The sequence below is a fragment of the Dama dama genome, chromosome 7, assembly GCF_033118175.1.
Source record: "Dama dama isolate Ldn47 chromosome 7, ASM3311817v1, whole genome shotgun sequence".
NCBI lineage: Eukaryota > Metazoa > Chordata > Mammalia > Artiodactyla > Cervidae > Dama > Dama dama.
In genome coordinates, this window is record NC_083687.1 from 15608155 (window position 1) to 15620102 (window position 11948).

The 11948-nt window shown below is 56.7% G+C and overlaps 1 protein-coding gene across 1 annotated transcript; it reads right to left on the bottom strand.

The window, feature by feature from the left end:
• Positions 1-1055: 1055 nt before the first annotated feature.
• Positions 1056-7281, bottom strand: KCNK16 (potassium two pore domain channel subfamily K member 16). Its single transcript, XM_061146072.1, has 5 exons — positions 7069-7281; positions 3803-3917; positions 2535-2701; positions 1578-1743; positions 1056-1279 (listed from the first exon to the last, which is right to left on the bottom strand). Exons 1-5 carry the CDS (start codon positions 7279-7281, stop codon positions 1056-1058), a joined length of 885 nt encoding a protein of 294 aa, XP_061002055.1.
• Between the last annotated feature and the right edge of the window lie 4667 nt (positions 7282-11948).

Consider the following 11948-nt stretch of genomic DNA (forward strand, 5'->3'; position numbering starts at 1 on the left):
GAGAGGCCAAGCTGCATTAAGTATTCCCAGTGGAGGCTGGGCTTCCTCACAGCTCATTTCCTGGAAATCTCCTGGGATCAGCTGGCTGGTGTTTTCCCAGGGAGGGTTTGGAAGGGCTGGTAAGAGCCCAGAAGGGGTAATGAGATCAAAGGGTGCCCTGAGGCAGTCAAGGGAGGCCATTCCCTGGGAAAGTGGGTGGGACGCCCAGGAGTGTTGAAGCCTTGTTCTTGGACAGCTCTAGACCTCTAGGCAAGGGGAACTCGCAGACTTAGAGGCAGCCTGCCCATCCCTCCAGCTAGGAGCTTCCTGAGGGCAGGCGTCCTCTTTGCATGATGATGACTACAGAGTCCCTGCCTGCGTCAGCGGGTCCCATGGGTTCGCATCATACCCTGGTCTGCCCCTGCCGTGAGGTTTTGGCCACTGGGTCGGAGTTGCCTCTCTGCTTGTCTAGTCCTTCCACTTGGGGGGCAGGAGTGTCACCGTAGCTGCCCTGGAGCCTGGCCCAGCGCCCTACACACACTGGGGGCCTGATGACGCCCCACACATGTCAGATGCGGCAGATTCAGTGGTCCTTTGTGTGCCCTCCTGTATGAGATCTTCTGGGGTGGGGCGTGGGGTGCAGTTCAGGAAGCGCGATGGAGATTTGGTCATAACGATCCAGGTCTGGATTCAACTTTTTTTTTTTTTTTTAAATTTTTTGGCTATGCTGCACGGCATGTGGGATCTTAGTTCCCCGACCGGGGATTGAACCCACGCCCCATGCATTGGAAGAGTACAGCCTTAATTGCTGGACCACCAGGGATGTCCCCTCAGGTCACTTTGGAGGGAGGGGCTCAGGGATCACAGCGCACATCTGTCTGCCGTTCTGTCTCCTTTCTGTCACTTTCTTGGGCCCTCCTGTCTCCTTTCTCTCTCTGGAGAGCTCCTGAGACCAGCTCTGGCTGGGAAGTGAGTGGGTTGGCCGAGGAGGAGGTGTGGCAGGAAATCCAGGGGGCCTATGGGGTGGACAAAGGATGCTGGGAGGGGCTTCTGCGGCCATGGTTTTGGGGGGGGGCTCATGCAGAGATGGGAGTTTTCTGAGGTCTAGGGAGCCCCTCGGTCTCGGGGGCTCCCCCTTCCTTGAAACCGAGGCCTCTGCCGAGCAGCCAGAGCTGGGAGCGCCGGTGCAGAAGCAGGGGGCCCAGGGGGAGGATCAGCGCCAGCCACGCCAGGCCCAGGAGGATCCAGATGGCCGCCAGGCTCCGGTACACCGAGAGGTAATGCTTGCTGGGATCCGTGCCTGGCAGGGAAGGGGGACACGATCGGTGCCAGGGGTCTGAGGGACAGCCATCCTCCAGGTTCCGAAAGGGTTCCCACCAGCCTCCCCCTGGGGCGGGGGAAGGGTGATGGGGTCCCAGACCAGTGACTTCTGAGGCTGCTGTGAGAATTCGCAGCAGCGTCACAAAGTGTTTGTCTCCCTTGAATAACCAGGGGCTCTCTGGTCCTCAAGAATTACCCCCCTCCCTCTGCTGACATCTCCCCCTCCCCCGAATCCCGGTGGCCCCCAACCCTGTGATCTGTGTCTGCCCCTTTCTCACCGACGACATAGTCCCCGAAGCCAATGGTGCTGAGGGTGATGAAGGCGAAATAGAAGCCCTCGCTGAAGCTCCAGCCCTCCACGTGGCTGAAGATCATGGGCGGCAAGATGAGAATGAGCAGCGTCCCCAGTGCCAAGAAGAGGGCCAGGCCCAGGGTCTGCAGCAGCTGGAAGCAGGGGAGCCTCTGAGTCCGCTCGGAAGGCCCGTGGTTATAAGCAGGGGAGGGGGTCTGGGGTGAGCTAGGAAGCAGGCTGGGCCATAGTCAGGTCCCTGTGGGGCGGGGGTTGTGTCTCTGTGTGTGTGAGATCTTGTCCGGGCCAGAGAAAGAGCTGGTCAGCGGGATTGTATCGGTGGGTCAAGTAGGAAATGCCTTTAGGTTTGGTGTCCACACATGCAGGACCCCGAGGACTCAGATCTGGGATGGAAGACGGTCACTGAGCTGTCCCCAGTCCTACACCTCTGCCACTTTGCATAGCTTTGCAAGGGACCAGAGGACAGGGTGGGCCCTGGGCGTGCTCAGGGTGGTGTGGAGATGGCTATTGGAGTTCTCTAATGACCACGGAAGTGTGTGCCCAGACAGATCCGCCTTCGAAGAAGGCCTAGCCAAGCCGCCAGCAGGTGGCCTCCAGCCATCTCTCTCGCTCAGGGTGTATTTCAGTCTGGGCCAAGGGCACACCTTGCCATGCCCGATTGAGGCTGGGGCAGAGTCCTGGCCACGTCAGCGCCCACTGTGGGACAGCTTGTGCCACCGGAACCTGCCCAGCTCCTTGAGGGGTGGGCTGAGGCTTTGTCCAGCCTGCATCACAATTTCGCTCCTCCCTCCACCTGGTCCTTTTCTTCCATGGGTGTCGACCCCTAACACCCTGCGAGCCAATCTCTGTCTCCGTGTCAGCTTCTGGGGGACTTGACCTGCAACAGACTCTGTCCCAGTGTGGCTGTGGGGAGGGAGGACCTTACCTGGGAGCGTCTGGGCTGATCTTCCCACCTCTCCAGCATGGTCAGGTGGGCACGCAGCCCTGTGCCCAGGTGGTTGAGGAAGACCACGTTGAGAGGGATGCCCACCAGGGCATAGAAGACACAGAAGACCTGGCCTGCCTCTGTGCTGGGCGCCAGGTTCCCATATCCTGCAGGTGGGGGAGAGGGTGCAAATATGAGGAAGGGAGAGTTCGGAATGGCCCCCCTGACACTCTAGCAGAGGCTGGTTTTCCACCACCAGAGGGAGGAGAGGTGCAAGGCTGGGGGGTTGGGGGGGAGTTGGAGGGAAATCTCCTCTGTTCCCATGAACACTCTTCTCAACCTCTTCTAGAATGATCTCGATCGGTAAGTATCCTTCGAAGGCTCATCTCCAAAAACACCACCTCTAGGAAGCCCTCCTGATTGCCAGGCTCTTCCTCTTTACCAGGTGTGATTCCCCACAGTGCTTTGTGTCATTCCTATCTAGCTATCTAGTTTGCCCTGTGCTCCTATTTTTAGCGTGCTTATCTTATCCTTCATTATTGGATCAGAAGCTCCTTGAGAGCCAAGCTTGGGTCTGATCCAAGGTCATACTCTGCTATCTACACTCTATCCTTGGGTCTGATCCAGGGTCATACTCCGCCACCTCCACTCTGCTTTAATGTCACCTGAATTCAAGGACAGTGTGTGGAACCGAACTTAATTGAATGAATGGGGAGACTGGGCTTCGCGGGATGGAGGGGTTCCTTGTGGGAGGGGGAGTGGGTTTTCTGGCTGAGGGAGTAGAGCAGATGCTGTTGGTGCTCTGTCCCCTGGGAACACCGGGACAGCAGCTGCAGCTGAGTGGACAGCTCTTGGACACACAGGGGACTCTCCACCCCAAGTCCCTGCCTCTTTCTCCACCCGAGGGGTTCTTCGGGCCACAGGAGCATGTTTGGTCCTGTGGAGGATTCATACATCCGGACTCAGTCCTCAACCAGCCAGGGCAGGAGTCGGTAGATAAATAGCCTGCTTCCTCCCCGGTTGGCTGGGCTCTCCTTGGCTTCTCAGAGGGTCCCCAGCACTGCTGGACCCAATGGCCCTAACCAGTCCCCTGCTCATCACTGCAAACTCTGTTGCCCTATCTCCTCTTCGTGTTTCACTCTCCCACTTCTCCTGCTTCCCAGAATCGTCTCCGAGATAAACCACATCCTTGTCTCGGCCTTTGCTTTTGGGGAACTCAAACTTCAGCGGGGGTACGGGGGGTGGCCTTCTCCACCCCAACGCTTTACCTATGGTGGTGACGACCGTGCCTGCAAAGAAGAAACTGCTGCCGAAGTCCCAGTTGCTGGGGTTGGTGGAGTTGCCTTTGGGGTTCACGCCCTTCACCCAGGCTTCCATGATGACCTGTTGGGTTGGGGGAGCAGCAGGGGGTGGGAGGAAGAGGTTGCTGACAGCACCAGCTGGTGGCCAGCCTCCCCGCTGAGCGCTCCCCTGTTGTCTCAGGGGAAGTTCTTAGTTACATTCCCATTTCATGGAAGAGGAAACTAAAGCTCAAAGTGGCTGACTTGCCCAAGGTTGCTGAATTCCAAGCTCACTTCCTGCTTCGCTGGCCAAGGGCTGAGTGTGATATGGGCTTTAAGTGTGGCTAGTTGGGGGGGGAGACGGCCCCAAGGGGGAAGACGGTGCTTATGGAGTGGTCCAGGTGGGAGATATTGCCTAGAGCCAAGAGGGTGAGACCCCAGGGGTTGCCAGGACAACGAGAAGACTTCAGGTTGGATGTTCCTGGAAAGGTGTACTCGCGAACATGAGGTTTGGGACCGCAGGAAGGCCATGGGGCTGCCCTCTCTTGGGGCTGATGGTGGACAGAGGACCTCGAATTCGCTGAGCTTCCAGGTGAGCTGGAAGGCTTGCCCTCTGCTGCCCCCTGGTGAGTCCCAGGTCTATAGGAGAAATTCCATCAGAGGCCAGGGCAAAGGTCTCCTATGTGTGTGTGTGTGTGTGTGTTGGTTGTGTATATGTGTGGTGTGTTGTATACATGTGGTGTGTGCATGTGTGCCGTATATTGCGCATGTGTGCATGCTATTGTTTATAGAACCTGAACCCTGCAGACTCAAGCCTAAGCCCCTCTGTACCCCGCCAAGCCCTCTCGGAGGTGGGCAGGACACCCGCCCCCGTCTTCTGCCAAACCCCTCCCCTGTAGCCGTGAATTGCCCCAGCTGTGCAGCCTAGCCACCTGATAGAGCCCCCAAAGCCGGAGGGAGGCAGGGGGAGCGGGGCGGGAGGAAGCTCCAGCCTCCAGCGCCTGTGGGAACCGTTTCCCCGCTGGCCTGGTGAGCAAGCTCTGCCGGGGCTGGGGGTGACCCCTCTGAGGGCCAGGCCAGTCTGGATGTCGTGATCAGGGCTGTCTGCTTCTCCTCACTTTGGCAGAATTGGCCTCGTCTCATGTGAACCTTGGCCTCTTTCTCTTTCCCACACACCCAGAGAGGCCAGAACCGAACATTCCAGAACACGCCCGCTCCCCAGAGACCCTCGCCCATGGGAGCAGCACTGGTTCTAAGACCCGGCTGTCCCCTCCACCAGCCTAGGGGTCTCCACCCTGCAGAGGCGGGGCCGCAATGCGGAGGGTGCTGGGGGCGGGGCTCCCAGTGCGAACGGACTGTCCATTCTTCTCCAAGAATCCTGGCGCCCAGGTGAGAAAGGCAGACTTGCACCCTGGGCAAGTTCCCTGATGGTGTAGGCCTTCAATACTGTTTTTATTACTGTTTAGCTCCACCCCCCATTGTCATCTGAACAGCAGAGCAGGCCCTCCGTATCCAGGAGATGCACACCGGCTAGGTTCACATTCACGGACAAGGAGAACATCCGCTGGGCTTCCTGGAAGCAATCCCGCGCTGACACCGAGAGATGACCACCATGTGTGTTCTTTGGGAATCTTACCCTGGCATTCTTCTGCCTCTCAGTTGGACATCCCCTGGCAAGTGAGGGTCCCTCCCAAGGATGCTGAGGACCCCCGGGGAGGTCTGGGGGCCTTTCATCAGTGGCACCTCCCTCAGGATTGCAGTCAAGCCTGTGCCTTTAATTACATACCAGCTACCAGTCCTTTGCCCGTTCCCTCCGCAGCTCCGGGAATTGCTTCCAACCAGGAGCTGAGGGTGGGGGGGTTCCAGGGCCTCTGCCTTACTCCGCATCCTGAGCCCTTCTCAGCCCCGATTGGGGTGCTGTGGTCCCAGCCCTGTGCTGCTGGAGAGCAAGGAAGTGAAACCTGAGGCCGGAAGCCCCATTTCCTGGGAGAAAGGGCCTCTCACGGCTCTAGAAAGTTCTCTGACCAGCCAGACCACCTTCCATCTCCTAGGCCTGCTATTCCCCAATCTTGGGGGTCCATCAGTGTGGCCTGAGGACTTGTTAACACACAGCCTGTTGCCTCGGCTGCCCCCTGGAGTTCCTGACTCAGGAGGTCTGGGGTGGGACCTGAGGGGTGGCCTTTGTGAGGAGCGCCCACGTGGGGCAGATGCTGCTAGGCCAGGGCCCAGACATTGAGAGCTGCCCTCTGCACTTAGGTTAACCTGTGTGGCGAGGAGCAGCTGGCTTGGGTTCGAGTTCTGCCTCTGCCATTAACTACGCAGCTCTGGGCAACATACTTCTCCTCTCTGTTGCCCAGTCCCCACCTGCAAACCTGAGAGAGTGGTGGCAATAGGTAATTATGAGGAAACACATAGGAAGCACTGGGCCCGGGGGGATGGACCAGGACTGGTCGGACCCCATCGTGATGGCCCTGCTCCCTGCTGTTTGGAGCACATTATAAACACTCAGTATAGACCAGTCATTGTGATGAATCTGCACTTGGCTTGTTTCTTTGCAGTGGGTATTGTCCCCCACTGGACCTCTTGGTCTCACCCTCTCCCACAACAACCTGGTTTTGGCTGGTTTCCGGGGGAGAGGGGACTGGGGCCCCAGAGTTTCTACAGAAGGGACCCAAGCAGGTCTGACCCACTCTGTCACCAGAGACGCCCTGTGGGCCCCAGAGGGGTGGGGCTCAATCACCCTGGCGGTTGCTCATCAAGCCCAGGTCCACGGAGGCCGATGTGGTGGCTGCTCCTGACCTTTATCTGCGTCTCCCACCCGCGGTGTGGTCAGCATCCCGGGGAGGGGGGAGGTGAGCTAGCGGGAGGGCAGAGGAAGAAGCTGCCCGGAGCCGGGGAAGGGGAAGCTCCGGAGCATGGGGGCAGAAGTGTGTACAATGCTGATAGCCCTGACACACGGTTCACGTTTATGCAGCAAGTGGCTGCCTAGAAAGAGCTTTTAATCAGCTCTCAAACATCTCCTCACCTAGAAGGGGACCAGAGAGGTTAAGTGACTTGCCCAGTGTCTCACAGCAATCCAGTTATAGACCCCGGAGGCCAGAATCTGTGCCTAGGTCTCCCCTGGCCCTCTGTTCCCATCACACTCGGCTTCCAAATGGGGCCTCAGCCATCAGTGATGGCTCTGGACCCGAGGTGAGACCTGCATTCTGCATCCCCCCCACCACCCCTGTCCCACATCAGCCTCTCCCCTTCACCTGCACAAACTGCTCCACAGCCTGCTGGTCCAGGCAGGTGTAGTTCTCCAGGAAGCGCAGCTTCTCAAACTGAAACCGGTCCCTGGACTGAGACTCTGCCTGCTTCTCCAGCAGCTGGAAGATGGTGGCACCGAGCAGCAGGTAGAAGATGTAGGCCAGGAGCAGGGGCAGCACCCGGCCGCCCCAGCGGCTGCAGAGCCCGGCACGGGGCATGGCGGGCCCAGGACTGTGCCAGGGCCGTGGGGGTGGCTGTGGAAACAGAGGCGGGAAGCACCCGGGGACCTGCGTCCAGCCTCCTGCCTGCCTCACCCTCCCTGGCGGCACAGGTGTTGGGAGGCTGGGGAGTCTGTTTGAACAGTGCAGCTCAGCTTGGTTGCACTAAGTGCCCTGAATGCAAACAGGTCTGCCACCCCCCGCCCGGGCTTTTCTTTTTCCCCATGGAGAGCAGCAGGTCAGAGGCAAGGACCCCTCAAAGAGACCTAACAGTCCTCCCGAGGCCTTCATGTCTCACTTTCTGCCTCCAAGTCGGATGGGTGTTTGGGGACCAAATCGGATGCTCCCAGCTTCTCACCCATGACGTCTTCCGAGCCCCAGGCTCAGGAGCTGGGAAGAAATCAGAACAGGTGTGCATAGAACTTGCACTCAGTTGCCTTGGCTACGAAGTGAGGCTGGAAGGGTGGACCCGCCTCTTGGGGGAACCCGAGGATGAGGGACCTGGGTGACAAATCAGGAGAAAGCAAACGGACAAATGACAGTCTGGATCAGGAAAAGTGTGAGGGTTGGTGTTCTTAATAAACTGGAAGCATTTGCTTTAGAGTTTCTGCTGAAAACCCTCCTCACTTGAAACCCTTAGCAGGTTCCCTTGGGAGGCTATGTCGGTGAGATGTATGTGTGAGTAAAAAGAAACTATAAAAAGTACCTCCTGGCCTGGAGGCGTTAGCAGTGGTTCACTCTGGGTGGGTGGAATCGCGGGTGTTTTCCTCTCTCTCTGCATGTGTGTGTGTATTTGTAGCAGCTTTTTTTTTTTTTTTTTTTAATAACTCACATGCTACCATTCACACACTTAAAGTATATAATTGAATGGTTTCTCTGTTCAAGTATATTCAGAGGCCTGCAACTATCCCAAGATCAATTTTAAAATGTTTTTAAAACCTCAGAGCAGAACCTTGTACCTTTTAGCTGTCACCCCCATCCATCCAGTCTGCCACCTTGGCCTCTGGCAACCTTTAACTTGCTGTCTCAGGATTTCCCTAATCTGGACATGTTTAAAAATTAAAAAAAAAAATGAAGTGTAGTTGATTAACACCATTGTACCAATGTCTGCTGTGGAGCAAAGTGACTCAGTTACACACATATATACATTAAAAAAAATTCTTTTCCTTTATAATCACAGGATATTGAATATATCAGTAGTTCACTGTGCTATACAATAGGACCTTGTTAGACAGCATTTCACTTAAATGCAGTCATACAATATGTGGACTTTTGTGTCTGGCTTCTTCAATTAGCATAATGTTTTTAAGGTTTATCCAAAATTTAGCAAGTGTCAGCAGTCCATTCTTTATGGCTGAATAGTATTTCATTCCATGGATATGTACCAACATTTTATGTATATTTATATACCCATTTATCAGTTGATAGATATTTGGCTGTTATGAATAATACTGCTATGAGTGTTCATGTACGAGTCTCTTTTAGTGGGATTGTAACTTTTCATCTCTCCCCTATAGTGTACTTAGAAGTAGAATTGCTGGGTCACATGGTCACTCTATGCTTAATTATTTGAGGAACCACCAGACTGTCTTCCAAAGTAGCTGTGCCATTTTACATCCCTACCAGCAGTGTGTGAGGGTTGTCAGTAATCTGCTTGTGTTCTCTGGCGTTTCCTGTAACGAGCTGCGCCCGCAGACACGAGTTGCCACGCTGATAGCTTTTCCCGCCTTCTCAGCGAACAGAACCCCACATTTGTACACGTCAGCCCCAGGCAGTGGAGCCTGGCTGATTTCACCCATCATGATAATCCTGCTCCTCACTGTCTCAGGAACAGCCCTGCAAGGGGGCTTTGTGTATGGGCAGTGAAGGAAGTGAAGACCCATAGGGGTTAAACAGAGCACCGTCACCCAGTCCTCCCCTGGTTTCCGGGGAGCCCTGATGGGTGAAGTGCACCCAGTTAGTCCGCTGGAGGCAGGGAGGCCGGGCTATCATCTTCTCAGCCCAGGCAGTCATTCCGGCATTTCTAGCTCTGCATCTGCAGGCAAAATGGCTCCAGGAGCCTGTGGACAGTCCACCGAGGAGCCCCAGGTGCGGCCAGGCCATTGGAAGCAAACACAGGTGAAAGCGGAGGAGAGGGGCCCAGAGAGGGGGAGGGGATCAGGGGATCGCAGATGCTGGCCTCTGCTCAGCCACCCCGTGTCCTTGTGGGAAAGGTCAAGAGCATCGCAAAGACGCTCAGCTGATTCCTACACACGCCTACCTCTAGATTTAAACGGGTTTGAAACCTAAGCCCGATTTGTTTAAGCCACAGTTAGGGATTGTTACTTCTCAATGGTTAGATAAGTTCAAGGTTCAATTGGGGCCCTGTCTGGGGGTGGCATGGCAGGTGCCTTCCTTGCAGTCCTGCTGGCTCTGGGTCCCTGAGGCCACCTGGGGGTCCACAGCCGTCTCCTGTAAGGCCCTCCTCACACCCAGAGCTTTCTCAGACAGCACCATGCTGGGAGGCCTGCTGGTCCTGGGGCAGAAGCAAGCATCTGGGTCACACATCTCACCCTCGGTCCTGGCTCTAAGCTAGGTTTATGCTTACACACCTGCCAGCCGTGTGATAATCAAATCCCATTTTATTGCCTGGGAGAAGCTCAGTATGTGAAGAGTTCTCCTTTACCATTTGGAAAGCTCACCTGCTGCTGTCTGGGGACTTGGGCGGGTCTTAGCAACCTCTTCTGTGTGAATATCCTTGCTGAGTGTGGTCTGCAGGTGGTGGTGGTGGTTCTCAGGTGGAAGGAAAGGAAGGGGGAGATGGGCGAGCACGATGGGAGAGCTGTCAGTGGCAGGTGGACAGGGCTCCCTCAGGGCCTGGACAGGAAGGATGCCAGGCTCACTGTGGGTGAAGACCCTACTCCTTTGGGAGGTCTCGCCCCCACTGTTGAGGGCCTCGCCTCGTTTCTCCCTTCTGCTGCTGTTTCCTCTCACAGAGCATTGTGTATTTGTTGCTCAGTCATGTCCAACTCTTTGTGACCCCCTGGGCTGTACCCACCAGGCTCCTCTGTCAATGGAATTCTCCAGGCAAGAATACTGGAGTGGGTAGCCATTCCCTTCTCCGGGGGATCTTCCCCACCCAGGGATCGAACCCCAGTCTCCTGTGACTCCTGCATTGCAGGCGGCTTCTTTACAGTCTGAGCCACCAGGGCTTCCCTCACAGGGCATAACTTGGCTGGAGTTTAACACAGTCTTTCCCAGGAGCTCTTCTGGCTTAAGGGGACCACAGAGCTAAAGGATGAAGCCTTCCTGGTGGATTTCAGGGGCTCAGCTCGATGGGTCCCCAAAGCACTCTGCACTCCAGGGCAAGTGCCTGTCCACTCCCGCTTCCCTCGTTCAGTATGCGAGCTGGGTGCCCTCTGTGTGTTGGCACCTGCCTTGGCTGCTCCTCTGCCTGGCTGTGACCCGGCCCGGCCAGGTTTGGGAGGGAAACTTCAGGCCTGCGGGACCTCCCCTGCTCATCCGACATGGTCCCTGCCTGCACAACACCTCCCCACGTGGGCGCCACTCCGCTGGGAGCGATGGACGGACACGGGGCATGATTTATCATCTCTTTCAGGGAATTATTGCTGCTAATGGGCAGCCCCGATTTGCGCTTCCCCAAGGTGGGAGGGCAAAATCAATTAATGGAGAGTCTAACGTGGCCAGGCCTGCTGGCAGAGTGTGGCCTGACATCCGGCAGTGATAAGGGACCTTTTGAGGCTGAACTAATAAGGAGATTGGAGGAAAAAAGAAGAAAAACAACCCTCGCCCCCACCCCCGATCAATCTCATGTACAGTGGTCAGAGGATGCAGAGCAAACAGCAGCTGGACGCGGGCCTCTTTCCGTCTGAATGAGCCGGGAGCGGAGGGCGGGCCAGCTCGCTCAGCCGCCGTCCAACATGGGTATTCGCTCACGGCGTGGCTCCATAGGCGCCTATCTGCACAAATGAGAAAGGCACGTTCTGGACCAGGGATCAGGGGAGGGGCTGAGGCCCGCCTGGCCCAGGTGCGCCCCCTGCAGGGGAGCGGGCAGGTGTCGGGCTCCAGGCTCAGATCCTGCCGCCGTAACGGTGCCCACCTACACGGTGGCGCGTGGGGCCAGAGCCACAAGCCCGGTGTGTGGTTGTCTGGGCTCCTGGCGGTGTCCCCACCGAGAAGGGTGTGGGAGAGCCTCCCGTGTGGGAGGCAGGGCCTGTGGGTGTGAGTGCCCTGCTGGCCAGAGAGTCAGGGGGGTGTCCCCCTGGGGGGTGGGGTGGGGTGAGGTGGGCAAAGCCAAGCGGAAAGAGGCTGAAGACACAATCAGACAAGCACACCTGTTATTGATCTCGTTCAGAAGATTCCATGTTTACTGGGGCAGCAGGATTCCTTTCTCATGAGAGATCATTCCCTGAGCCCCAGTGTGTAGTGAGATTGAGAGGGGGGGCTCTAGTTTAAGTTGGGGGGACTCCCATTCTCATCAGCCCAGACAGCTTGATGCAAGAGCCCCCCGCTGTGACTCTGAAATAGATGTCCTTGCCTGAGTTAGATTGACCTTGGAGCAGACTCTGAGACCAGATAGGGGTATGCGCGGTTTATCTGGGAACTGACCCCAGGAAGGGATTCCAAGAAAGCGGGGAAGGGGGCAGGGGAGGAAAGTGGGCAGCCCC

What these genes read in the sequence shown, in the direction of transcription:
- KCNK16 (XM_061146072.1), bottom strand. Translation starts at nt 7,281, where the DNA reads ATGCCCCGTGCCGGGCTCTGCAGCCGCTGGGGCGGCCGGGTGCTGCCC. An exon ending in CTGTGGAGCAGTTTGTGCAG is followed by an intron (nt 3,918 to 7,068) that starts GTGAAGGGGAGA and finishes CCAACCCAACAG; the next exon opens with GTCATCATGGAAGCCTGGGT. An exon ending in ATCAGCCCAGACGCTCCCAG is followed by an intron (nt 1,744 to 2,534) that starts GTAAGGTCCTCC and finishes CCCTGCTTCCAG; the next exon opens with CTGCTGCAGACCCTGGGCCT.